Source organism: Papaver somniferum, unplaced genomic scaffold (genome assembly GCF_003573695.1).
Source record: "Papaver somniferum cultivar HN1 unplaced genomic scaffold, ASM357369v1 unplaced-scaffold_81, whole genome shotgun sequence".
NCBI lineage: Eukaryota > Viridiplantae > Streptophyta > Magnoliopsida > Ranunculales > Papaveraceae > Papaver > Papaver somniferum.
In genome coordinates this window covers 3,062,356-3,090,339 of record NW_020651082.1, presented here as the reverse complement: position 1 = coordinate 3,090,339, position 27,984 = coordinate 3,062,356, and the positions used below count along the sequence as shown (strand labels likewise).

Genomic DNA, 27,984 nt, shown 5'->3' with positions numbered 1-27,984 from the left:
AATTACGAATTAGCTTACCTTCATCAACCTACACCGAACAAATAACGTTATAACATTTGCGGTTACAACATGTAAAACCCTTATTTCTGCCTTGAAATAAATTAACTGTCCTTCATCAATCTGCAAAGAACAAAGAACATTATATTAAAAATACCAAAAATTCATTTTCATTTGACTTTTCCTTTTTTGGAAAAAACAAGAAAATAAAAATAAATAGTACAATTGAGATCTATCCAATTAATGAATCACCAAAACTTTTCACTTCAACGTCTCACCAAAGTGCCCGGTTTTTCTTTAGAAATTGATGAAAAAGAGGTAAAGTATGTTTATGGCTGAAGTCAACCTGCCAAGGGCATATTCAATTCTAAAGGCATATGAATAATTTTATGGTGAGTTTGGATGTAGAATTGTAAAGGTGGTATTTATGGGTTCATGGGATTTGGTAGAATTATGTTTCCTTCGTTATGTTTGGTTACCCAAATCCCTGGAATGACGTTTCCCCATGGAAATCAGTTTTCCATCAAATCCTTCATATGGAGTCCGACCCCTCCCCCCTAAGATTTGCTGGGAAACTCATCAAGGGATTTCTTGACCAGTTTTTTTAACTTTAAATTTCATATATATTCAATTTTAAGATTCTAAGGGTAATACCAAATGGTATATGGACTTTAAAACAAAATAATTTTATGAATCCTAGGAATTTTAAATGAGTTTCCAAACACACAAAGGATTTATATGAATCCCAGAATTTGTAATCCCATGGGATTATAAATCCTCGGAATCGTGAATTCTGCAAACAAACCTACCATTAATTTTAATGAAAAAAAAATATACTCCCACTTTAAAGATTATAATTGACCTAGAGGACATGAAGTCTCGCAAGCTTGCATTCTTTGCAGCCTTGAAAATGGGACAACATTCTATCTTGGAATCGCATTCCTTTTTAAAGCTACACTAATATTGAAACCTCAATCTTTTTATAAACCTCCATGACTTTTTGGGTCGTTTCCTTTTTCTTCTGCATCCACTAAATCTATTATTTTATTTTCTTGATCCTCAACAAGAGAATATCGACGTTCCTTTAAGGAGGAAAATAAAGGAAAAGCCATACCTCATGCATCACCTGTACGTGAAACTATTGATGACTCGTGAAAAAAAAAATGAGAGAATGGATTTGAGGCTGCGCCGAAACCATGCAATGGAGATGACCTGGGATAATACATGAATGGAATCACTAAAACATATGGATAACGAACACAGGACGATAGTGCCAGCGATCGAGGAAGAATTTCTTGGAGCATGTAATTACATTTATTGCTCATCTGATGAAGATTCAACAGATGGTCTGAATACAACACAAATTAGTATCAAAGACCAATAATATTTGAGGATCTACTAAAAAAATATTATTTTAGGACAAAATAAAATAATTTACCTAATATTTTTATCAGAAATTATGATCTTAATGAATTGCAAGTGTAACCTAATTTATAATTATATGGATGAAATGTATCTAAGATTTTCATAGCTACAAGTTCTCGTGGATCAAAATAAGTCTTATCATAGTTTGTATTATTTATTTAAATCATGTGTATGAAAAAAAATTATTCCGTCTCATGTCGTGCCGTCACGACACGGATTATTTATAATAATATAAACAATTATGGAAGGTTAATTGCACTCTAATATATTATGCATAATAGTTGCATTCTAAAAAAAACTGTGCATAATAAATACACACTGAAAATATGAAGAAAATAAAACACTCATTTGGAGAATAAATATTTTAGAAAAAATAAAACTCATATTTATGCTCGTTGTGTAGGTGTTTCAAAAAGCTTTCCAAATATATAAAATTTATCAAATTCATACTTTTTATGAGGTATGTTATAGTTAAGTGGGCTTGATGATTATACCCCTAAATGAAAGAGTTTAGTCCGATTTTATAACATTTTACCCACAAGGATATTCTTGCCATTAAAACCATTAATTTGATGATATCATCAAATATCTTTATTCATATGACGTTCCTTATTTTCCAAGGGAGATTTCAATAAAATTGTTAATTTTTTTTAGAGAGTACCAAGCCTTCAAAAGGGACAAGGCAAGCATACCCTTTGTCTCCTTTTATTTTTCTTCTGGTAGTTGAAGTTCTCTCTATGTTGTTTAATGAGGTTGTAGCAGAAAACATAATTGGTGGTTTTCAGGGGGAGGACGGTCAAACAGTGGTTTCTCATATACAATTTACAGATGGTACTATTTTTCTTCTAAATGTTAGAGAACTGCTCGGTCGAACTCACAAGCGTTGCTATCTCAAACTTGTTTGTCAAGTTTAGTTGATCAAAACTATATACTTGATTTGTAGCCTACTTATAGATATGTTTCATATTAGGATAGAAGTGTGTAGTTGAGCTTTAGACTTCACGACGTTCACCAATTGAAGAAGAAGATATATTGAAGATCTTGGAGGAACTTCTTCAACAAAAGGTATGTGGAGACTAAAATTATCTATCACTCAGAAGTTTATTCTACTCTATATTCTAAATAGAATAAGTCGTATATCTATGTAGACTTTTAAATTATACACAATTGAAATTTCGAGCCGAGTTTATCTCGTTTATATATTTCTCGAAATATGTGTTGGAAGCATTTAGCTTTAGCTAACTTCATCATCTACTTGACGAGTTTAGTTGGAAACAATTTATTTGTTGGAAACTAAATATTAAGTCAAGTTGATCATGTGAAAATTACCTTGAACATCTTACATGATTTGTGTGAGACAATCATTTGATGTTAATTTGGGAAGTTTCGTATTGATCGATTAATCACTTGAAAATTACTTGAAGCTAGTGGTATGTGTAAGATTACCAGTGTTGTATTATAAGGATGTTTCAATAATTATATGAGAGTTTAAAAAGACTACCAATGCATGGATATAACACAATATGTATACTTTGTATGTGCACTGTGAAGTTATAATTCAGGTCTGGAACTCAAGTTTGCGAACTATGTTTGCGATCAGATTTAATTATGAAAAGGTCTAGACATGTTGTTCGTGTACTCTGTTTACGAACGGCTAGACAAGGCTAAGTCCGGAACTGTTGTTCGCGTACTCAGTTTGCGAACGGAACGACAAGGACAAAGTACAGAACTGTTGTTCACGTACTCTGTTTGCGAACACAATGGTAAGGTTCTAAAATCGGTAAGTAAGAAATACATACTCATGAACTCAGGTTCATTTTCGAACTAAAATCCCTGGAAATTTAATGAAATAAGGTCTGTGAACTTGTTTTACAAACCGTGACATTATGTTCATGAATTGGTACTTGTATAAGTACTTTATACAATTACAAACTAAACCGAATTTGTTTCAAATGGTTCATATATATTTCTATGAGATGATGAAAATTTGAACAACTCTCTTGAAACACATTTAGATTCATTTGATTATCTATCATGACTGATTGATCATCATATTTTATATAGAAGTGTTAAATGAACGTGGGTAAGTTATAAGTGTTCATATGGGTAACTTCGGTTAATTTTTATTGACCCAACAGAGTATACCCGTTTGGGTATGGTCATCCATATCTAAATATAGGTATATTTCATTTGTGTGTATCAAGCTAATACCATCTTACGGTGGAGATTAATTGCTTAGTTTCTAAGAAGACTTAGCTTGAATCTTAAATCAGGAGTTCATCTAACGGCGAATATCAATTGCTTTGTCACTAAGCTATCCTACCTTGATTGTAAGAAAGCCTGATTTGAAAGACTATATAAGGGAGAAATCTAGCATCTGGGAAACCCAATCCCGACACTCTCGTGTGTCCTAGTTGCAAACTAGATTCGATTATCCTTTAACCTAGGTTTTCCAAAACCATTATTAGGTTAACGACTTGAAGACTTCATTTGGGATTCGTGAAGCCAAATCCAACTATTTTCTCTGTAGTTGCGTATTCTAATCTTACTTTTTCTATCATATTGAGTTTTATATTCTCTAAGATTTACTCGAGATTTATCTCCGATAGGTAAGATATAAAAAGTAATCACAACAGTTCTTCGTCTCAGACTCTTGTGATGTCGCAATAACTTCTTCTGTTAATCAGTTGGGAAGTTTCATACTGATCGATTAATCACTTGAAAATTACTTGAACCTAGTGGTATGTGTAAGATTACCATTGTTGTCTTCTAAGGATGTTTCAATGATTAAATGAGAGTTTAGAACGACTACCAATGCCTGGATATAACACAATATATATGCTTTGTATGTGCACTGTGAAGTTCTAATTCAGGTCTGGAACTCTTGTTTGCGAACGGATTTAATTGTGAAAAGGTCTGGAGCTGTAGTTCGCGTACTATGTTTGCGAACGGCTAGACAAGGATAAATCCGGAACTGTTGTTCGCATAATCAGTTTGCGAACCGCATGACAAGGCCAAAGTCCAGAACTGTTGTTCGCGTACTCTGTTTGCGAACATAGTGGTTAGGTTCTAAAAGAGGTAAGTATGAAATACATACTCATGAACTCGAGTTCGTTTGCGAACTAAAGTCCCTGGAACTTTAATGAAATAAGTTCTGTGAACTTGTTTTACAAACCGTGGCATTATGTTCATGAAATGGTTCTTGTATAAGTACTTTGTACAGTCACAAACCAAACCGAATTTATTTCAAATGGTTTATATATATTTCTATGAGATGATGAACATTTGAACAACTCTCTTGAAACACATTTAGATTCATTTGATTATCTATCATGATTTATTGATCATCATATTTGATATAGAAGTGTTAGATAAATGTGGCTAAGTTATAAATGTTCATATTGCTAACTTCGGTTAACTGTTCTTGAGCCAACATGGTATACACGTTTGGGTACGGTGTATCCATATCTAAATATAGGCATATTTCATTTGTGTGTATCAAGCTAATACCATCTAACAGTGGAGATTAATTGCTTAGTTTCTAAGAAGACTTAGCTTGAATATTAAATCAGGAGTTTATCTAACTGCGAATATCAATTGCTTTGTTGCTAAGCTATCCCATCTTTGATTGTAAGCGACCATGATTTTAAAGACTATATAAGGAAAAATATCTCATCTGGGAAACCCAATCCCGACACTCTCGTGTGTCCTAGTTGCAAACTAGAGTCGATTATCCTTTAACCTAGGTTTTCCAAAACCATTATTAGGTTAACGACTTGAAGACTTCATTTGGGATTCATGAAGCCAGATCCAACTATTTTCTCTGTAGTTGCGTATTCTTATCTTACTTTTTCTATCATATTGAGTTTTATCTTCTCTAAGATTTACTCGAGATTTATCTCCAATAGGTAAGATATAAAAAGTAATCACAACAGTTCTTTGTCTCAGACTCTTGTGATGCCGCAATAACTTCTTCTGTTAATCAGTTAGGTTACTGTGAGGTGACTAATATTTCTAGGATGCTCTTTGGGAGTACAAGACCATATTATTAGTTGAGTTTCCTGTTCACCTTGATTTATCTAAAGACGAAAACAAAACCAGAATAGACATATCCGTAGGAGACATATTTTTTTTTATAAGTCTTCGACTTTGGGTCGTAGCTAATATTAGTTGTGGGTGAGATCACCTAAGGGAATCACGTGCGCAGAGTCCTGTTGGGATTTTAGAGGCGCAAGGAACGCGATTGTACCTTAATCGGTGTGAGACTTGGTTAAGGCTCAACTATATTCCAGTTTGAAGTTAACTTGTAGTAGGCTAGAGTCTGTAGCGGCTTAATACAGTGTGGTGTTCAAATCTGAACTAGGTCCTGAGGTTTTTCTGCATTTGCGATTTTCTCTTTCACAAAATTTCTAGTGTCTGTGTTATTTATTTTCCGCATTATATTTATTTATATAATTGAAATATCACAGGTTGTGCATAGTTCAATCACAGTTGATAAATCCGACCTTTTTTATTGGATAAAACTTGATTGATACTCGGACATTGGTCTTTGATACCATCCGAGTTATTCTCATATCAATCAGTCTCATGGATTTCTATCTAGTAGATTTACTGATTGTATTGAGAAAGAGATAAAGCTCTTTGATATCTTTCTTGATTTAGTCTCATTTTTAAGTTGGTGCTCTCTCGGAATTATATTAGAGTTTAGTCCATACAGATTGCCGAACGAAATATTGGGTATGGTTGTTATACCCCCGCGTTTTCACTAAATTCTTCAAAGATGGAGGTAAGAAGATTGCTAATTATTCTTTTGATATTTGAGGTATTGGATGGTTTAAAGTTAAACTTGGATAAAAGCTCTATGACTAATATAAGAGCTGATGATTTGATTCAAAAGCTGGAGTTGGAATTGGTCTATAAGATTGATTATTTGTCTATTACTTATTTAGGTATGCCAGTTGGTGCTAGTATGAGAAATGTGGCTATTTGGGATGTTGTCATTGAGAGAATGAAGAAAATATTGGCTCCTTGGGAGAAAAGTTTCTGAATAAAGCTGGTAGAGTGACTTTGATCAAGAGCTATCTGGAAAGTATAGTCATGCACATATTTATTGTCTCTCTACCAGTTGATGTGGAAAAGAAGCTGAATAACATTATGAGGAAGTTATTATGGGGAAAGCATGAGAATAACAAGAGGATAAGTTAGGTTTCTTGGGAGAAAGTTTGCAAGCCAAGGAAGAAGGGAGGATTGGGAATCAGGAGCTTAAGATTAGTCAATAGGTTTTTACTGGCTAAATTGCATGGAAGATACTTTAAAGAATAAACAACATGGTGGAAGAAAATAGTTTATCAGAAAACTATGCCAAATGACTCTAGTTTGGTACCTATTCAGACCAGGAAAATAATTGGAAGAAGTATGTGGTTTGAAATCTTGAAGTCTAACAACGATTTTTTTGTTTATGTTACTATTCGGGTGCAAATACGAGAAGTACAAGATTTTGGCATGATTAGTGAACTGAGAAAAGATATTTAAAAGAGAAATATCCTAGACTTTACATCATAAGTAGACAAAAATTTGCATTTATTATTGATATGGAGAACAATACGTGGAGTTTTGTGTTTACCAGGGTGCAGCTGAATCCTGCAAGATGTATTTATTTACTGGAGATCAAACATGATATCATGAATGTAACTCTTGCTCAAGATGAAGAAGACAAAATCGAGGGAGACTGTTCAACAAAAGCGTATATACCAAAACTTTCTGCTTCTGATACATAATATGATTGCTATAATATCGTGACAAGAAAATTTGCTCCTCCAAAGGTGTTATTCCTTATATGGGCATCTCTACATAATTCTATACCTATTGGTAAGGATCAATTCTAATTTGTGTTTATTCTGTAACAATGAGATAGAAACCTGGATCATCTTTTCGTTCACTTTATTAGGGATAAACACATATCGGATATCTTTATCTCCTCTTTGCAAGTGTTGTTGTTTTTTCCAAACGATTTTAAGGATTTGATGTTGATCTGGAGATTAGATAGAGTGTTGAGGAGAATCAGAATGGTATGTCATATGCTACCATTGGCGATTAGCTGGAAACCGTGGATATAAAGGAACAAAAGGGTGCATGGAGAAAGAGCTTAGTCTAAAGATGATTTGGTGCACGCAGTTAAGTCAGATATATTTGCCTTTGAAGTTCAGATCCGGATACTTTAATAACTCCAATGTGGATCAAATTACTTATCAATGGGAAGACATCATTATTATGTAATAGTAGTCTGTGTCTTTTTTTGATGGAGATCTTTTGACCACTTTGTAAATACTCTGTAATTGTCTTTTTCCTTTTAATATATCCTTTCTTCTAAAAAAAAAAAGAACCCCAAGACCGCTAGAACAAGAGAAAGTGAGGAGAGTATCAAGCACCTAGTTCGTCTGACTTTGAACATGGCAGAGTTGGTCCGAGTGCACACAAAAATCAAAATGTTACATATCCTGAGAGAAAATCCAAGAATTAAATCCCACAAGACATATAACTGGGGACTCACTTCCATTTTCACCTATCCCACTGCTAGAAGTTTTTTTTATCGTTCGCCCGTATCCATTTCTGCCTTCACTTATCATAGACGAGTTCAATGGACTCCACCTAATATACACACAATTTGGTATCTATCCAAGAAAGGTAAAGAGTTTGGTAGCGAAAAACCACCCGAGTAAAATTGGAATAGTAAGTCATCTACTACTAACTAAAATTCCATTCTTTGAATAAACAAAACAGGGAAAAGGTGTTTTTTAGGTGGGTAGAAATGGTGGTGGAACCACCACCAATTTCATAATTAGTTAAAGAAATGTGATGGATGGTGGTAGTAGGTAAGAAAGAGACTTCACCCTGTTCAGTACCATTTCATATCAATACCGGGGGTTGATTTTCTTTATACTCTCTCCGTCCCACTCCTAAGTGACCTATTTGAAATTTGCACAATTTTTAAGGCAAGCAAGGAAAATTGTATTTTTAATCATTTTTTACAATTATACCCTTATGAATAATAACTAGTGAAATTTAAAAATGGTTTATCTCTCAAAATACTCCACGGATGTTCGCAAATTTCATACAATTGAAAAGCATTTTAAAACACCTACGTAACGAATATAAACATGCCTATCAAATTATACATATTTCATATATTATTTATAATTAACTAAAAGGATAATTCCGGAATATCTCATTGTTTAGTGATATAGGTCACTTATCATTGGGACAAAATCTAAAATCAAATAGGTCACTTAAGAGTGGGACGGAGGGAGTATATGATTTAGGCTTAAGTAAAGGTTTCATTGCCATAACAGGTAATGTCACTGTTGGTCCATAGTGGATTTATGGAATGAACCCTCTTTTCCACTTCTTGAAAGCAACCAACCACGTTAAGTAGAAATTCACTGATCAGAAAGAAAGGAACATGTCAACCGAACGAAAGATGGTCTCTAACAGTTGGTTAAGATGACATTAGATTGTGGATCCCAAAGAAAAGTTTTTTTTTTTTTTTTTTGCTCGTAGAAGTCATTTTAAAATTATGTACTTAAACTAATAACGTGCTTGGATACAATTCAGCTTCTGACTTCTGCTTCTCCAGAAGTAGAAGTCAGAGCAGAAGTCGGAAGTCCGGATTTTTTATTTCACAACTTTCTGTTTCTAGAAGTCGTTCTGAAATTCTACACCTAAACTGACTTCTTGCTTTTTGACTTCTAAAGTCAAAAAGTTACTTCTGAATGTGTATCCAATAGCGCGTTTGGATAAAACTCTGCTTCTCCAGAAGTACAAGTCAGAAGCAGAAGGTAGAAGTCCAGATATTTTGCTTCACAAAAAAATCGACTTTTCTGCTTCTAGAAATCGTTCTGAAATTCTACACCCAAAAAGTTACTTCTGGATGTGTATCCAAACGCGCTCCAAACACGTTATAACTTTTGATTATTTTTTTTTTTACTTTCAAAAGTCAAAAAGTAACTTCTCAAGTGGTATCATGCCGAAAAAACTCCGAAGCTACACTTTTGTTGCTGGACAAGCATAGTGGCCGAGTTTAGTCCCGACCCCCAGTTCAATTGTTGGACACTTGCAATGGGATCCAGAACTAGTTGATGTCAAGCGAAGATGCTCTAGCACAGGATGCATTCATCCCCCACTTTCTGAAACTGTCAATTACTTCTTACACTAAAATGATGCAATTCAGAGAATCATCACAACACAACTAGATAAAGTACAACATTTCATGATGGAACGAGGATATAAAAAAAAGAAGAGCATTATGCAGCTTTGCGTAAAAAGGAGTGAATGCATAGTGGACAAACCCCATCAAGCCTGATAAAGTGTTCACACATGAAAACATGTCAGTGTACTTCCTGGACAAGCCTAACATTTCTCAAAGACTTCAATAACCCAAAATGCCATATCTGCTGATTAAGCAATATCTCTACTTTGGGCAAGAATATCTTAAGAGTGGATGGATCCAACCACCAATTATCACATCAAAATTGCTAGTTCAAGTGTTGAAAAGAGTCTCGAATTTTTCCGAAGGGTTTCCAACAATCCATAAGTTTCTTTGTAGCATATACATGAACTTTTCGATTACGTAACCCACCATAAGAGTCTTTAACTTCTACAAGTCTCTGACTTTCAACCCTTCTGAAGGATCTGGATTGAAAAAAACCTTACCTCCCCCCGGCCCTATTTACACCAAAAAGCGATCTATGATCTTCAGATGGACCAGCAGCAACTGGGACAGATGAACCAGAAACCCTATGGCCAAGCCTCTCCGTTAGAGCTTTGTACATTTGCCTTTAAGTCCAGACACCAACATGCATAATTTGATCGCGAAATCTCAAAGAGGGCATCTGGTGACATATTCTGAAGTTCCCAACTTGACCTGATATCGAAGCCACTTGGACGTGACGAGTACTTTGATGGCGTAGAGTCTTCTGTTGTTGGATGATCCTGTGCACGCATCCTCTTGTAAAGTCTCATTGTTGCAACACAATCCTCATATGGGTCATGCGTCCCTGATTGAATCTCATACCTGTAACGCCAAAGCTACATAAATCAATCTGCAGTTGGTTTGACAGTGTAGTATTTTTCTTTTCTGCGTTATGTTTGGGTTTATTTATGGCACATAACAAACTAGGGAGTTGATAAATGAAAAAAAATGATAAGAAATTATTCCACAAATTATTGAAGCGAAAATTGAAAAACCTAGCATGAAAGACTGGTCAAGAGATGACCTCAACAGAAGAACAAATTAGAATGTACAATTGATAACACAAAATATTGCTGAACCAAGTGAGGAAAGAGTAACTTACCCTAGATATGTTTTTGTGAGGTATTTGAGTGAGTGGCTACACAAATTCGTTTTCATCAAGGGGGAGTAGTGGGCGGTATCCCTGTCTCAATAGACAAAACATTGCAATTTGACTAGTAAGCCATAAAGTTACCCATTTCTAAAAAAAACAAAAACACATAACTGAAATAAAAATGGAACAGAGAAAGTAATTGCAGTAAATCATAATGCTTGACGACCTAATTTACCTAAACAAGTGCTCGGGGTACTCCATTCTCAAGCATTTTAAATCATGCTCTATTTCATGACCCACGAGAAGCTTAGCTCTTCCACCGACCAACCGGGATCTCCATAGGGATTCTCCATTGTACAAGATCTTCTGAATGATCTCCTTCACTTCCTTGAGAGGCATTGCATCTCTCAAATGCTCCTCTTTTATACCAGTTATTTCATACCTAAGTGCGTATAAAGAGAATGAAATTTATATGAGTCTTATATGGGCCGTTTGACCATTAGGCCAACATCAAACACCGGTGGATCAAGAGGAACAAAAAACACAGGGAAGTACCTATAGTCTGTCACAGGAAGTTCAGGTACCACGTATGTGTGAAAGACCACATTCTCGTTTTCATCTGTGAGGCACACTCTTGCGCACAGATCAAGTGTCCCATCACTTCCTCCACCAACCATTTCACAATCTAAAGCAACAGCTTCAGGATGTCGGCTACAGTGCCACCCCTCGGCCAAGTTTGAAGTTTCCACTTCATATGAATCAAGTTCTACGGAAGGTATTTCGACAAGGTCCTGAAAGTGGAGTATGCATTTAAACGGTGCATTTCATTTATCATAAGAAAACTCTATGAAGTTAAATAAAGCTCACCAGTCACCATTCAGATACTACTAGGTAAAGGAAGAACATTTTCAGATTAAGCTTTTTAAAATTTCCCCAACTCTGTTAGATGTATGTCCTTCTGATGAAATTTACCATGACTTAGATCAAAAGTAGGTTTTATTTTCATATATATGGTTATTAAATTGCAGAACCACTAACGGCAAGCCAATAATTGTTTGTGAATACTCTTTCAAGAAATGTGTTTCTTCTATTTCTCAGCTTACTTACAATTGAAGGTGCGGGATGTAAGCAGCAAATCTCTTTGTGTGAATTGAGAGCAGTGGAAGTGTCAAACATGTTCATACAAAGTTCGCAACCTTGGGCACTAAAGACCTTTGCACAATCAGCTTTGGCCAGTGGTCCTTCACAAAACACGAAACAACACAAAGTTAGACAAGAATAAAGAGGTTGGGATCCTGTGACACCAACTTAAGACAAAAAGGTTGAGTTTTGACAAAACATCTCGACCCCCTATTTGAATCGTCCATGGGTCCAACTATAAGCTGATAAAACATTTTATTCACAACATGATTGGGACAACTGCAATTTTAATCCTTCAAATGAAGGATACCATATATTCATGAAACATAAGAATGTTTTCTTTTTTTGATCGGCGAAACTTAAGAATGTTGGTGCCCAAGGAACCTAAACCAAATGATGATGGCCCAAATAATTAAATAATGAGTAATGATTATAAAATTGATTGTACCAGCGATATGTTCCCTTAAAGATTCGAACGATTTGCAGCACTTGTGACACACACCGCACCTTGGCTGATGAGGTGAATGATACGATACTTCCATGTGCTTAACAAGATGCTCCTTCTTCTTGTATTGCTTGTAGCAGGCAGAGCATCTGTGCCTGATATAAAAAAACATAAGATGAGAAACACATTCTAACCCAATTACTGTCCAAGTAAGAAAAGTAAGTAAACACAAGACGATTTGTCTTCATATATTCCAGCACTGAGGCACCTAATCATCATAAAAATCATATCCAAGATTTTTTTTACATTTTCTACTTTCGAAAGAGGACGAGAGCTCAATGAATAGTTGAATTTCCCTCACTCAAAACCCATTGAGCTCCCATGTGTTTAAACAAAATGAACACTACTTGCAGAAAAATAATACCCTAAACTTGTCAAAATTAAGCTTGAGAACAGAAAAATACAACAAAATAATCAAAACCCATGTTAGTTTTAACCCCATTATTCTCAGGGTTCACTCCAAAAAAAAAAAAAAAAAAAAAAAATCCCAAAGCTTGAGAAAACCTTAAAAAAAACAACGAACCCATACTGGAAATTCTCTGAAATAGTCTCAAGTAAGTGTTCTTAAACAAGATTACAACATGCATGGAGTATACAGAAATGATGCTGAGAAATCAAGAAGAACTAAAACAACTAGACAAAGAGTAGTAGTTGAAGCAATTTCAAAGATGTTTAATACCTTGTTGTTTGGGACTGGAGAGGATTCTCTTCTTCTCGACCATCATTCAGTTCAATCGATCTAGCCATTTCTTGGTACAATGTCGGATTGACTGATTTAGGGTCTGGGACTGAAATGTTTGAACTTCTAAAGACCAAATACGAATCGTGTACAAAAATGAGTCTAAAACCGAGTCTATAGAGAACAAATGTGGCGGTTCGGCATTTTTTTTGATCCACACCGGGATGGACAGGTGCTCTCATTTATGATTTCTTTTAATATTTTTCTGGGGAGGAGCAAAGGCTATGAAAATCATTCACTTGCATATTCCCCGTCCGACTTAGGAATATCAATTATGCTTCGGTTTGATGATATCAATCCATTTTCTTTTGGTTTTTATGATCCGATCCGTAACTCAATGTAATTTCTCTATAAGTAGAATGAAGCATATTGTTGTGGGCAATCACCAGGGGCGGAGCCAAAATTTCTAAGTTGGGGGTGCAAAAATTTGGTTTGGGGTACAATTTTTTTTAGGGGATACAAAGAATCAAAACTAGTCTTGTAAATAGCATAAGTATTTGATATTAGGCCTAATTTTAGGATTTGGAGTCAGCCGGGTAGGAGGTGGAAGTGAACACCATACACATGAACTTTTTGATTATGTAAAAAAAAATGTTCAACAAAAACCAACACCCCCGTAACCTTTGTGTAACATATACATGAACTTTTTGATTATGTAACCCACCATAAGAGAGTCCAACTATAACAAATATCTAAATTTCAACCCTTCTTAAGGATCTGGATTGAAAAAAAAAACACTACCTCCCCCTATTTACACGAAAAGCTATCTACAATCTCCAGAAAAGACTCCGTCATTCCTCGTTGCAATATCATAACAACAAATGACAGTCTTTCTCAGATGGCGAGCTCCTCTTCATCAGTGAAGTTTCCCTGAAATCAATGCATAGAGGAAACAATGTCAACTGCATGTACAACACCAAAAAAAAATGTTTGTGCCTATTGACACACCAATTCTGCCAAATCCGAAGTTGGGAGTCGATAGATAAAGTTATGAAAGGTTATGGATGCAGTGAATTGGATTCTTAACTACCAGAGGTTTACACCAGCAAAAGGATTGCAAAAGAATTACTTGACAAACTAGGTATAGACGTAATTGTAAATAAATGAAATGGGCTTTTCCCAGCTAAGAGAAGAACACTCTCTTTGATCCACTCTATCTCGTACCAGAAAGCATGGATCACATAGTATCTATTGGCTAGATTCTTTAACCAACTAAAAAGAGGAGCAAAGAAACTCACATTGATGAAATATTTGACTGCGTTGGGCCAAAAGTCGTCTATAATCATGTACGCTACCTGCATTATGAAAACGAGCTACATTAACGAGAGTCGTGTGTGAATGGACAAGTCCATCAGAGTAGTCAAGCCACTTTGCTCCATCAGACTTTGAACATTAGAGAACGGATAACAGAACAATAAACTGTATATTTAGTAACTAAGTCAGCACAATGAAAGTTTTTCACCTTGCTGGTTGATGCATTTTGCAATTTTCTGATTTTATAACTAGAAAAAGACTGCAGATGTACTACAAACTTGAGAAAGGGGAGGGATATTACCTCATCAGTCATCCCTTTTATATCATCGTCACGGTAGGAGAACCAGTTAATGAAGCTGTAATCCCAAACAATTACCAAGGTTAAGTGCAAGCAATAAAGCATCAAATAATTTCTTCAAAGATAGCCAAGAAACGGTGTCTCAAGAGATGAAACAAATAAATGTTTCGATTCAGTGTTATCATGCAAACACCAAATCTGGCAGTTTGCATGTTCCATCAGAATGCCGTTACAAATAGTCTTTAAAAACAAAATTGGATTAAATTCCAGATGTAATGTTATTTAAACTAAATGCAGGTGTGAGAAGAAGGTTAAACAAACTGAAGGCAAGATTATTAGTTCTTTATTCAGGGTAGTATATTTGAGACATCGAGTAACTGATACTTCGTTAATTTCATATGTTTTATGAAGTATAATTGACTTCATTTTTCTAGTAAATTTCTTTTGGCAATGAGGTGATGCTTCGTAGCAGCCTTGAGGCTGCACCTAACAATGCCAAAGGAAACCGTCTTGCCACAAGTGAATTACGTTATATAGCTAGCTAACAGGAAACATTTCTCTTTGCAATAACAACAAAAGACAAGCACAACTACAAAACAAACCTTGTCTCACCGTTAATGTATCCTTGTTTCTCTCCTTCACCATCAAGACTTTCCTGTTGATTCCAAGTAGTAGCAACCTTACAATAAGAAAATGACAACTAATGCTATAATGATGTAAACTTCAGGTCTATTCCTAGTAGTAAGAGATATGATTCCACTTACAAAGCCATCCTTCCACTTGATAGTGCAACCACATGTTTCCACTCCTCTGTCGGAGTATAAAAGTTTCTTTGTAAGACTTTCATTCTCGAAGTACTGATTTTCGGCAAAGTTCTGCAATCAAGAACAAATATCATAGACTGAAAAGAGATAATAACATGAATCTCACCCATAAAGAACAAAAATAAGGGATGTGGATATTGAGTAACTCACAAAAAATAGTGTACCCAGATTCACCGTCTTCAGTATCCTTCGACATGTATAGACTTTAGAAACTCGAATATCTAGATAACATAGTGGTATGCGAATATCAGGCTTTAATGGCTTAGGATGTCAGGTTCAAAGATATCAGTTCTTGCAAAAGAATAAAGAAGAATCTAAGTCCTAATCCAGTTCATGTATCTTTGAAATTAAAAGCTAAACCTTTTGATCTTCTTCGCTCAAGGAAGGCCAAGGGCATGATGACCTAAAAACTGCAAGGACAGTAACATTGCCAGCCAAGTTAGATAGCAGTCAGTAGGTAATTACAAAAAGTAGATGAACTGGGTATCACGAACTCTTATATACCGGAGGAAAAAAATAACAGGGGAAGGATAGATTACACACAGCAGTTAACCAGAAATGAGGAATGGTTTCAATAATCTCGCTCCTTCTATCATACAAAAGTCTCCTTGTAATCATATCCTTCTGACATGACGTGATCTTTTTCTCCTCTGCCTTTGAGTCAGACATATTCTCCAGTGACCATCTTTTCTCGCATGCCTTCTTTTGAGCCTATATAGATTATCCGCAAAAATAAGTAGATACAAACATAAATAACAGAGAACTGAGAGCAAATACTAGATGCTTTTTAGCATTTTTGTGCCCCTTGAAACTAATTCTTCCTATTTTTTTTGTCAGTAGAGAAATAAGCATTCAACATTCAAGGGAGGTCTTTGACTATTTAGATATTCTTGATCTCTATATCCACAGCACCAACAGCAGACCTAGCAGTTGACTTAAAAAACATGACCAGGGTCATTTCATTTGGGCTGGTGAAGTTGCTACGATGTACAGAAAACTACACAACCAGCGAAAACAAGATTCATACATCCTGACTCCTGAGGGAGGAAGGGAGGGAGAGAAGGAAAATATTAAACCAAGTACATCTGCACCATTATCCCTACAACAAAATCAAACATAGAATCAAAACAAAAAGGACTCCATTAGGTACGATTAACATATCTCACCTCTTGAATCTCAGCATGCTTTTTCATCAACTTTTCCCTGGATTCCTGTAACTTCTCTTCATTGCAGACCCCCTTCTTCCCCTTAGATACACTGGCTGTTTTCTCCCTTTTGTCGTCTTCCTGCACCTGCATGTTCTTCCCCTTGAATAATTTAATTTTCATGAATTTCACAATTTTCTTACAACCGCGTTTAATGAACTATAACACTTAACTGCAAAACTGTAGACATCTGACAATTAATTTGCCAGTAAAGCTTAAAATTTACTAACTAATACTTCATACCATGGTAATAGCTGGTTCAATCGATAGTATCTTCCTACTGTTGGGTTTTACCTAGACTAGATTTATCTATGTTCTTATTGTTCCAATCTTGTATTCTATCTTCTTTATTCTATCCGGTTGCATTATTCTATAACTTTTAGCTTCTAAAGGAGTCACTAGTTGATCGAAAAACAATCTGCCCGTGAACACAATTTGCAATACTCCGACACCTTCAAAAATAGCCTACCCTTCCTCTACAACCCGTCCCTTCAAATCATTCAAAAGCAATTTAATGAACTTTCAGAATGATATCACGAACACCAAGAAACCAAAATATAGAGACACTTAAGTAGCACATGCCCAATGTTTAATCAAAACTCTATCATTCTCAAATTTCAACCTAATCATATATCAGCAGGTTACTCTAGACTTAACCTATGTCCCAGAAGCAAGTCAGGAATCTAACACTACCAGACTACCAGCTTTGTAAGTTGTAAAAATCAGAGATGCCATAATATGGGGAAAACTGCAAACACTGTCGAGAAGATGTGTTCACTTGTAGCCTTAAATCCAATATCTGATGCTGATGGAACTTTCAGCCACCAATTCACCCACTTAAAAGGTATGGGGTGTTGCAATTTCACAAGGACAAGACAATTAATCCATTTCTATCAATAATTTCAGTGCGAATGCAACGAGCATTGCTGTAAATTTTCAAATCTAAGCAAGAAAATAAATACACCCACTCAAATAACAACGAAAGGAGTAAAAAATTGTCAAAAATTGAATACCTGTTTCTGTTGTCTGTAGGAGAGAGAGCGAGGGAGACTGAAGTAGAAAAATTTAAGAATGAGATGAAGATCAGCGAAGATAATCCGTGGCAGAGAGAATTTGAGGAAGACGGGAGTGGCGGGTAAACCCTAGTAGGGGATAATAAAAGTTGCTGTGCGCTCCTTCACTTCACTTAGGCCATGTTTGGGAACTTTGACAACATAAAACTTAACTAGGGAAGAATTTTCTCTAACTCGACTAGAGTTATCATAAGATGTATTAGTAAAGATGTTGTTTGTCCTTCTATTGTATCCATCACAGGTTTATTATACATTATGTTTGTCTCACCATACTCTAACCCCATATTTTTACAAAATAGTCCTATATTAAGGAAAAAATTATATGGAGGAAAATATAAAAATATAAAAATTAATCAAAAATTAATAAAAAAAATGAAAAATTAAAATAACTACTTATATAACCGCCTAACCTATGTAAGGATATTGGTATCCTAACTATTTTGGAGAATACCATAATCTTACTTTTTTGGGTTCCTAAAATCAAGGAAGATTTAGTAGTTCCTGTTCAAGATTAGGATTGCAGTGAGACAAACATATTTTTATTGTATTTTCTTGATAACCCAACCTAGGATAGGAATTTCCAAGGGGCCAAACACGACCTTAAGAATAAGCGAAGTTACCCTTTGTGTTACAAAATAAAATTACCTCATTAACCCTCTCACCAACTGGTGCGGAGGATTTTTATGGTAATCCCCCGCAACGTTTGGATCCCTTCTATATAAATCAAGCAAATTAGAGAATAAGAGGTGGAGAAGAAGAAATAGTTGTTGCCACCATGAGTAACTCGGGTAGGAGTCGAAAGTATGCGAGGATGTTGAATCAAGTGAAGGCGCCAATAAGTTGGCAGAAGAAACAACTGATTCAGAATAAGAGAGCGGACTTCATAAAAGGTAAGATAAATAAACCAGCATGTGATAGTTCAGTTTTGTATATATATATATATGTCGTGTGTTAACCTAGAATTCCCACTTATGAATCAGAGTGGAAGGTCGCAGAGCTCTTGTTGGATCTTTGGAGAAGTTGATGGAAATAGAAGACGAGCTTGATGTAGAACAGTAGTCCATGTATAGTCCATATATGTTACGGTCCATGTATATTTGGTCTTATGTAAGTGTCTTGTAAACCAAGAGTCCGATACGCTTATATAAATACTTGTCTCCAGTACCCTAATAGGGTTAAGAGAGCTTATACAATTGTTCATGGTAACAAGAGCCAGAACGATCTCTCCAAAACCCTAGCCTCAATTTTTTTTCTTCTTCAAAACTCTAGCTTATTCTTATCTTCATCATCATGTCTTCATCAGCTCAATCATCTTCCTCTTCTGCTTCTTCTACCTCTAGTACTATGGCTTCTGATCAAAGCAATTGTTCTCCTACTATCCCTGCTTCCGTGTCGCAACCCGTAGGCTCTCTTATGTCTACTTCTTCCTCTTCTCTGTTCAACAAATCCCCTTTCATGCCTTCTTCAACAAAAATAGTTCTTTTAGATAGAACTAACTATCTTCTTTGGGAATCTCAGATCCTATTCTTAAATCCCAACGACTTTTCAAATATCTTCATGACTCTTATGAGATACCAGCTGCAGAACTTGTGGATGAAGAAACTGAAGCTCGAACTCCTAACCCAGCCTATGAGGAATGGGAAGTTATTGATAAAACTATTATATCATGGATTAACTGCTCTCTCACTGAAACCATGAAGTCTGAATGTGCAAGACGTGGAAACTCTCGTGAAGTTTGGAACTATATTCGCTCTACTTATGCCACAATCAACCCAGCACGTATTCTTCAACTGAAAGCTAATTTATCAACCATTCAAAAGGTTAACTCTTCCATCTATGAATATATTCTGAAGATTAAGGAAATATCTGATTCCTTGGCAGCCGTCCTTCAACCAGTGTCTGATCTTGAGCTAGTTTCCACAACACTACGTGGATTGGGTGCTGATTGGTATAATATTTACACCACAGTTATAACTCGAACTACTCTTCCAACCTTTACTGAACTTCATGCCTTACTACTACATCATGAGTCTCATCTTCAATATTTGCAAAATCTACAATCCCATGTTGCTGACATTCAAAATCCAGTTTCTTTCTTTGCTGGTACTCCTACTGGTCGTGGTAGTCAACAACAACAGAACTCATCTCAACCGAATAACTATGGTCGTGGTCGTGGTTCTTTCAACACTTCTGGTCGTGGTCATGGAGGAGGTTTTGGTCATGGTAACTACTCAAACTCTTATCGTGGTGGTTACAATAACTCTGGTGGACGTAATGATGAGTGCCAAATATTGTATATATTTGCACCTTTTTATTGGCATTTAACTCATCATTTGTGCACTAACGCTCCATTTAATCCCATATTCTGTGTTTTCGTTGTTTTCAAGAATAAATACTTTTCTCAATTAATTTTGCATTTTTAGGTACTAAATAAAGCCTGGTTAACTCACGGAGCGAAAAGAGCAAATAAACGGCAAAGACTCCTGCAGAAAGGCAGCGAAGATTGATGTTTGCAAGAGCCGGATCAATTAAAAGTGGGATTGAAGAGGAAGAATTGTTCTTAAAGAAGATATGGGCTTGGCATACCCAAGGCCCAAAACCCTTACCCAAATCCATTTCCATTATCCATACCCATTTCGATGAGAGCCGTCAGATTGGATCCATCTCATCAACCAACGACCACCTCATCATTGTGCATCAAAATCCGAAGCTCCTGTCAAACACATAGTACCTAACTCCATCTGAAGCCGTCAATTTTGTTGTATCTCATAATCCAACGGTCGCTACAAACCTCTCCATCGTAGCCGTTCGATTCAGTCTATATGGGATCATCCAACGCTCTTTACTCGTTGTGCATCAAAGTTCGCTACTCCCGCTCAACACCCAAACACCAAACACCTACACCACAAACCAAACATCCCCTAACCCATTCTTCATCGACCTCTTCTCCTCTTCTCCCCAAATTCCTCTCTTCCCTATCACCTGCAACTTCCGCCACCACCATCTCCTGCCATTACTGCCACCACCAGACCTCGAACCACACCACCACCACAACCACCCGACAACTCCACCATCTCTCTACCTAGCCTAGGTGTTTCATCAAATTCACATCCCACTGACCTAGGGTGTGGAGTTGATGAGACGACTCGAGCTAGGGTTCACAGTTCACAAAGAAGAGCAGCAAAAGCAGCAGAACAAGTGGGAAGAACAGAAGAAGGTATGGGTCGAGGTGAAATCGCAAGTGGGTACGTCAAATTGAAAATCCCCAAATCAAATTTTAGGTTTTCAAAAATTAGGGTTTAGAAATTTGGGTATTCTGCACTATAAATAGAACATGGTGTGTGTAATGTTGGGGGTATGCCCGGATTAGCCGGTGCACCAAGCTGTAGTAGTATATTGTGTTCATCATGTTCTAATTACTTTTGCTAGGGTTGAGATGAAACCATTAATTTACTGCTAAGTTTGATTCATGTTTCTGATATTGTTCTTGTTGTGCTTTACTTGTCTAGGATAAATATAATCTGAGTTCTTCATCATTTTACTTTCACAGTGTATGTCATGCATCCATTGTAGTTAGAATACTTCTGTGATGAATGTGCTGCAATTCATGCTTCATTGTCTGTTATTGATCCCTTGACTAATTGTGCCCTGAAAAGACAGTTAGTGCTTTGGAAAGATACCCTAACTGTGATTAGAATATCCATCTTAGGAAAGGTTTAATTATCTAAGTTATCAAATTGATCTGTGATTAGTTGTACTGTGAGAAGACAGCTAATACTAGGGATTAGTTAGTTGGCTTAGTTGATATTAATCCATCCATTGAGACCCTGGATAAACGGCAGACTTGCATCTTGTCCGGTGTCCATAAAAAGGGACAAGAACATTATTGAAACTGAACTGACTTATCTGAGATTAGGTGGTGGATTCGACTGCCCTAGTGCCCTTTAATATGCATTCTTGTTTTCTATTTTGTGTTACATAACCAACATCTAGCCGTATCGGCAAACAAAACCCCCTATTTGTGTTACTTCTTGTTCTGAAATCAGTTTAAGTGAGACCATAGTTTCAGCTTTACACCCACCTTGTCCCTGAGGATCGACCTGTGCTTGCCCTGTGTTGCATATCGACACTGTGCACTTGCAGTTAGACATAGTCGTAGGCTTCTTTCAAGTCCTACCAAGTTTTTGGCGCCGCTGCCGGGGACTTGGCTGCTGTGTAGTTGAACTGTTGTCCTAACTGTTTTCTGGGCTAATTTCTGTTATAGATGTGTAGTTTTGTTATGCATCTTAGTCCCTGTATCTTAGTTTCTGTGCATCTTAGTTCCTGCATCTTGCTGTGCATCTTAGTCTCACTTGGCATAACTTAGTTCTGTAAGCATTTAGCTCACTTGATGTGCATTTAGTGTAAGCATACTTGTTGTTCTTCTTACTTGTTGTGCATTTAGTGTAAGCTCACTTGCTGTCTTGTTCTTTGCATCTTTTAGCTTAGTGCTATTATTGCATCTTTTAACTAAGTGTTGTTCCTGATTCTTGCATATTCATCTTACTTGCATCATCTTTGTTGTTCTGCATACTAACTTGTCTGCATATTGTTTTGCATTAACATGTTCATCTTAGCTTGTTCATCTTCATTGCTTTTCTGAGCTAGTTCTTGCTGTGTAACTGCATCTTAGTGTAACTTGCATATCTTGCATAGCATATGTAGCTTAAACCCACGTAGTAGCTGTAACTTTTCTGATAAGCATCTTAGTGTAGTAGTTTTCTGTAGCTTTGTAAGCATCTTAGTGTAATTTTGCTTGTTTCTTTTTCCTACACACAACTGAACTTCCATATGTGAAGGTTCTGACAAGCTTCTTTGAGCCACTAGGTACATGTGGTGCTGCTGAGGAAGAAGCTTGTGCTGCTGTGCTGCTGCTTGTTACTGCTGCCAGCTGCTGCTGGTGAGTGTTGTGTAGCCCGGCTGCTGCTGGTGCTGTTGTGGCTCTTGCTGCTGTTGAGTTGCTGCTGAACAGGCCTGCAACATTGCTGCTTCCAAGGCTGGGAGAAAATGGAAAGGAGCAGGAGCTTGTGAACTGTGAGTTGTTGCTACAACAACCAAAGAATACAACCCAGTTTATTGGGTTTGGTGTTACAAGCTGTTGCTGGGCTGCTGTTGGAAGAGCTAAGAAGAAGTGGGATATCTAGTTTTGTTGCTGGGTTGTGCTGTAAAGATTAAGATCAAACCCCAACTGGGCTTGTGCAACAATAAAAGGGATAAAAAGCCCAACTGGGCTTCCCTCCAAAAAACAAGTAAGCCTGAACCCATTAGCAAAGCCCAACTGTGCCTTCTTTATTGTCTGCTGGGTTTATATTTTTTTCTGGGCTTGTAATATTATTTACCTAACAGTGGGCTTGTGTTTTTGGACTTTTGGGCTTGTAATTTTAATTGGACTGTGGGCTTATAACTTTGAACATTAACTGGGCCTTGTACTCAAAACAACAAATTTGGAACTTTGAGAACAGTGGGCTTAAAATCTTTGAAAATCTATCAAGTTTTCCAATTTCAAAAACTCATGTTGGGCTCCTCACTTTCCAAATAACCTGTTGGGCCTCCTGAAGACTACTGGGCTATGCTTTGGGACCTGTTAAAATACCAACTGGGCCTGTTCAAACTTCATCCAAATTCACAGTTGTAGGTTGTTTTTCAAACTTCTAGTGGGTTGTGCATTCTCCCACCAATGTGGGCTTGCTCCCAATTTTAAAACCAAATTTGCTCCCAATAACAAAAAAATTTCTCCCACATTCAAACCAAATTTTCTTTTCAAAACCCAACAAATCTAAAAATTTTCAAAACCCATCAAAACCAAATTTTTCTGAAAACAATGGGCGAGTATGTGAATAAACCCCGTAGTCTCCATGAATACATGTACTCTAACAGAATAAGTCAGTTATCATGTATCGTCTTACCCCAGACTGATGGACCATTTGAACTAAACGCAAGCATGATACAAATACTTCCTATATTTCGAGGGTTCGATTCTGAGAATCCCTATAATCATGTAAGAGAGTTTAAACAAATTGTCCGGGCTATACAACCTGACTATATGTCTGAAGACTCTTTGAAATTGCGTTTGTTTACATTTTCTTTAAAGGAAAGGGCTAAAACATGGTTTTACAGTCTGAGACCGCAATCAATCACCACTTGGGACCAACTCACAAATCAATTTGTCAAAAAGTTCTTTCCCCATCATAGGACCATCTCTATTCGTCAAAGTATTAATTGTTTTGTCCAGTTAGATGGAGAGACACTTTTTCATTATTTTGAACGGTTTAATGATTTGTTGTTTGAGTGTCCTCACCATGGCCTTGAGAAATGGAGACTGGTCGCCATTCTTTATGAGGGACTAGACTTTAAGTCTCGAGCCTTGGTTGAATCTATGTGTAATGGTGAATTCATTGATAAAACTGTGGACGATGCATGGTCATTTCTAGCTGAAGTTGCAGAGAAAACCCATCAGTGGGAAATCTATAGGGAAACTAGGACCATGCCACATGATATGGGTAATCACCATGAGTCAGATGTTGATTTTCCCAATGAGCTTAATTCTGGATATAGTGTTTCATACCCTATTGCTGAAAATGTCAATCCATATTCACCTATTTTAGAGGCAGATGTATGGACGAAAAATACTAATGGTTTTGACAAAGTAGGATTTTCATGTATTTGTGATGATGATGATGATGATGATGATGATGATGATGATGTTATGTTAGAAGAACATGTCTATGCTGAAAATGTTATGGAACCTTTGGGTTCAAATACATTAGGCTTTTCTACACCGACCTTCATGAATGATGTTTCTTCTAGTATTCCATATACATGTGATGAGGCTACTGATTTAGATATTGTGCAGTTATCCTGTGAAGAGCATGACTTAGGTAATGTTGAATCTTCTGTTGACACTAATGATCCTATACATGAAATATAGTTGATGTGTCTGATTCCATACTTAAGCCACAATATATTGCTTCTTTTGATGCTGATTTGGATATTTCGGATAACCATGATTCTGAATTTGGACTTGTGCAATTGTTTTGTGATGATAAGCATGCTACACAACTTGATTATGACTTAGAAAATGCTTATGTGACTGATAATATTGGTACTCTTGATCTCATGCATGTGCGAAACTTAGATGTCACCTTCCTACTTAAGTCACAATCTGATAGCCTTCCACCCAACCTAGATTCGGTTTGTAACAATATTGTAAAACCAACTTTTATGAGAATACCTAATCTAGGCCTGGAATTGTGTGCCTCCCAAGTCCTCTTGGACTATTTTGCATCTAAATACAATACCTTTAAGGAGCCACAGTTGGAATATGCATGTTTGTCCGTCCCTAGCAAAGCCCATTTCGAGTTAGACCTTGTGCATGATGAACCCCCAAAACTGTGAGATTTTGTATCCAATAGTATATCTAGTGTAAAATCCAGGTTTAGGGGTAGCTCATTTGGTTTTTCACTCTCACTCGCATTTCAATCCAACTATAGTTGTTTGAAACTGTCTATGTTTCAACACTTTGTCTTTTGGGTTGATCCTCAACTCTTTAGACTGTATGTATATAGTGAATTGTTTGTATATAATCTGGTAGGTAATGTTTAGTGGAATCATATGTTTCTTGTATATATTAAGCTAACCCAATGTGAATTCAGATGAGTTATTGTTGGGTTTTCCTTGAATAATGGAGTTCAAAACTTGCTTTCGCCAATATCCGGTAATCTCTTTCCTTTTTCTTCACTTAGCATCGTTCTCATGGTATGTGTCATGTTTATCTTTTGAAACATTGAGGACAATGTTTAGTTTAGGTTTGGGGGTGAAAAGTAGATACTTTGATAACATGCTATAATTGAAAACAAAACTCTTTCTTTTTGAAAAAAAAAAAAAATCAAAAAAAAAAAAATTAAAAAATTTGAAAAAAAACATAAAAATGGAGCTCATTTACCTTGAAATGTTGACTCTTGTGCATGTATGTAAACATAAGGATTCTTAGTCTAGATATTTAGGCACCCTGATTCTAGCACAATTCACATCGTGATAAGAAATTTGCACACGCACGATCTACCAATACATGTATAGCCTCAACCTTGAGGTGTTCTATCGGAAGTTTTAGTTGCCAATCACTTTAGAATACTGAACGAGACTTGACTAGCTTGTTCTTTGGTTGGTTGGGATAGAAGGTGGAGGTTACGTTAAGAAAAACAACCATCAAATTTAACTGGGTGCATCAAAAAGTGCTACCTCTTGATAAGAGTCATATAATTTTTTGTTTCCTTTTGTATATGTATCAAAAGTGTTACCATGTTAAAAAAAAATGATGTATATATTCAGAAAAATATCAAAAAAAAAACAAACAAACAAGTGTTTATCAATTCCATATGTGTCATGTAAAGACAATAGTTCTCTCTTGTTCCAAAAATAAAAGAGAGTAGTCAATGTAAATAAGAGTCATGTAAAGAGTCATCTTTTATTGTTTTATTGTAATAAGCAAGGAAGGGTGTATGTCATTGATGTATAACGCGAGTAATTGTGAAATATCTCCAACTCATTCACAATTCTCGTAAAGCCGGACAACTAGCTAGATTTCGACCTCAGTTCTTAGCCTAAAAAACTATCTCTTGGTGATTAGTAGTCATAACTTCCGATCTTTGTTTACACATGTGTAGATACACTTTACACTCTTATCACGTGTCTTTATTTGTTATCAGTGCTAGGATTGTGCCTTTGATAGCTAGATTGACATCTCCATTTTGCTGTGAGCTTCTACTGTCTTGCACATGTCACATTTCATGGAATCTGAGCTTATATTTTTTCCTAGAACTTTGTAGGTACGTTCTAAGCAAACCTTCACGAGACTTCAACTCGTCCACTAGGGACACTTAGTGGTTTAAAAGGCTTATTGCATTCGTTAAATGCAATCGAGAGACCAGCGACAGTGGTATAGGTAGGATTTCCTTAGTTTTGTTTTACTTGAGGACAAGTAAAATTCAGGTTTGGGGGTATTTGATGAGTGCCAAATATTGTATATGTTTGCACCTTTTTATTGGCATTTAACTCATCATTTGTGCACTAACGCTCCATTTTATCCCATATTCTGTGTTTTCGTTGTTCTCAAGAATAAATACTTTTCTCAATTAATTTTGCATTTTTAGGTACTAAATAAAGCCTGGTTAACTCACGGAGCGAAAAGAGCAAAGAAACGGCAAAGACTCTCACAGAAAGGCAGCGAAGATTGATGTTTGCAAGAGCCCGATCAATTAAAAGTGGGCTTGAAGAGGAAGAATTGTTCTTAAAGAAGATATGGGCTTGGCATACCCAAGGCCCAAAACCCTTACCCAAATCCATTTCCATTATCCATACCCATTTCCATGAGAGCCGTCAGATTGGATCCATCTCATCATCCAACGACCACCTCATCATTGTGCATCAAAATCTGAAGCTCCTGTCAAACACATAATACCTAACTCCATCTGAAGCCGTCAGTTTTGTTGTATCTCATAATCCAACGGTCGCTGCATACCTCTCCATCGTAGCCGTTCGATTCAATCTATATGGGATCATCCAACGCTCTTTACTCGCTGTGCATCAAAGTTCGCTACTCCCTCTCAACACCCAAACGCCAAACACCTACACCACAAACCAAACAACCCCTAACCCATTCTTCATCGACCTCTTCTCCTCTTCTCCCCAAATTCCTCTCTTCCCTATCACCTGCAACTTCCGCCACCACCATCTCCTGCCACCACCAGACCTCGAACCACACCACCACCACAACCACCCGACAACTCCACCATCTCTCTACCTAGCCTAGGTGTTTCATCAAATTCACATCCCACTGACCTAGGGTGTGGAGTTGATGAGACGACTCGAGCTAGGGTTCACAGTTCACAAAGAAGAGCAGCAAAAGCAGCAGAACAAGTGGGAAGAACAGAAGAAGGTATGGGTCGAGGTGAAATCGCAAGTGGGTACGTCAAATTGAAAATCCCCAAATCAAATTTTAGGTTTTCAAAAATTAGGGTTTAGAAATTTGGGGATTCTGCACTATAAATAGAACATGGTGTGTGTAATGTTGGGGGTATGCACGGATTAGACGGTGCACCAAGCTGTAGTAGTATATTGTGTTCATCATGTTCTAATTACTTTTGCT

The 27,984-nt window shown here is 36.5% G+C and overlaps 2 protein-coding genes across 6 annotated transcripts; both read right to left on the bottom strand.

Annotated features, from left to right (window-relative positions):
* Positions 1-9,705: 9,705 nt before the first annotated feature.
* LOC113345565 lies at positions 9,706-13,390 on the bottom strand. 2 transcript variants are annotated; one of them, XM_026589331.1, is made up of 7 exons: positions 13,088-13,390; positions 12,352-12,503; positions 11,871-12,004; positions 11,319-11,554; positions 10,999-11,205; positions 10,773-10,808; positions 9,706-10,492 (listed from the first exon to the last, which is right to left on the bottom strand). In XM_026589331.1, the coding sequence occupies exons 1-7, from the start codon at positions 13,327-13,329 to the stop codon at positions 10,216-10,218; spliced, it is 1,284 nt and encodes a 427-aa protein (XP_026445116.1). In that variant the 5' UTR covers positions 13,330-13,390; the 3' UTR covers positions 9,706-10,215. The 2 variants fall into 2 exon arrangements, with proteins under 2 accessions (XP_026445116.1, XP_026445115.1); XM_026589330.1 differs by having other exon boundaries at positions 10,773-10,853; positions 13,088-13,381.
* A 307-nt stretch (positions 13,391-13,697) lies between these two features.
* LOC113345599 (NAP1-related protein 2-like) lies at positions 13,698-17,953 on the bottom strand. Of its 4 annotated transcripts, none has more exons than XM_026589371.1 (10): positions 17,742-17,953; positions 16,690-16,824; positions 16,067-16,234; positions 15,884-15,933; positions 15,674-15,744; positions 15,464-15,574; positions 15,302-15,378; positions 14,703-14,757; positions 14,386-14,442; positions 13,698-14,017 (listed from the first exon to the last, which is right to left on the bottom strand). In XM_026589371.1, exons 4-10 carry the CDS (start codon positions 15,918-15,920, stop codon positions 13,982-13,984), a joined length of 444 nt encoding a protein of 147 aa, XP_026445156.1. In that variant the 5' UTR covers positions 15,921-15,933; positions 16,067-16,234; positions 16,690-16,824; positions 17,742-17,953; the 3' UTR covers positions 13,698-13,981. The 4 variants fall into 4 exon arrangements, with proteins under 4 accessions (XP_026445156.1, XP_026445157.1, XP_026445155.1 ...); XM_026589372.1 differs by having other exon boundaries at positions 16,028-16,234; positions 16,690-16,815; XM_026589370.1 differs by having other exon boundaries at positions 16,690-16,815.
* Positions 17,954-27,984: the final 10,031 nt, after the last annotated feature.

Coding starts and splice junctions, on each gene's coding strand:
- LOC113345565 (XM_026589330.1), bottom strand. CDS start 13,329: ATGAGAGCACCTGTCCATCCCGGTGTGGATCAAAAAAAATGCCGAACC. Junction 11,206..11,318: donor CTTCCTGTGACAGACTATAG/GTACTTCCCTGT, acceptor ATACGCACTTAG/GTATGAAATAACTGGTATAA. Junction 10,493..10,772: donor CTCACAAAAACATATCTAGG/GTAAGTTACTCT, acceptor TTGGCGTTACAG/GTATGAGATTCAATCAGGGA.
- LOC113345599 (XM_026589371.1), bottom strand. CDS start 15,920: ATGCCCTTGGCCTTCCTTGAGCGAAGAAGATCAAAAG. Junction 15,379..15,463: donor TCAAGTGGAAGGATGGCTTT/GTAAGTGGAATC, acceptor TCTTATTGTAAG/GTTGCTACTACTTGGAATCA. Junction 14,758..15,301: donor TACATTAACGGTGAGACAAG/GTTTGTTTTGTA, acceptor TTGGGATTACAG/CTTCATTAACTGGTTCTCCT.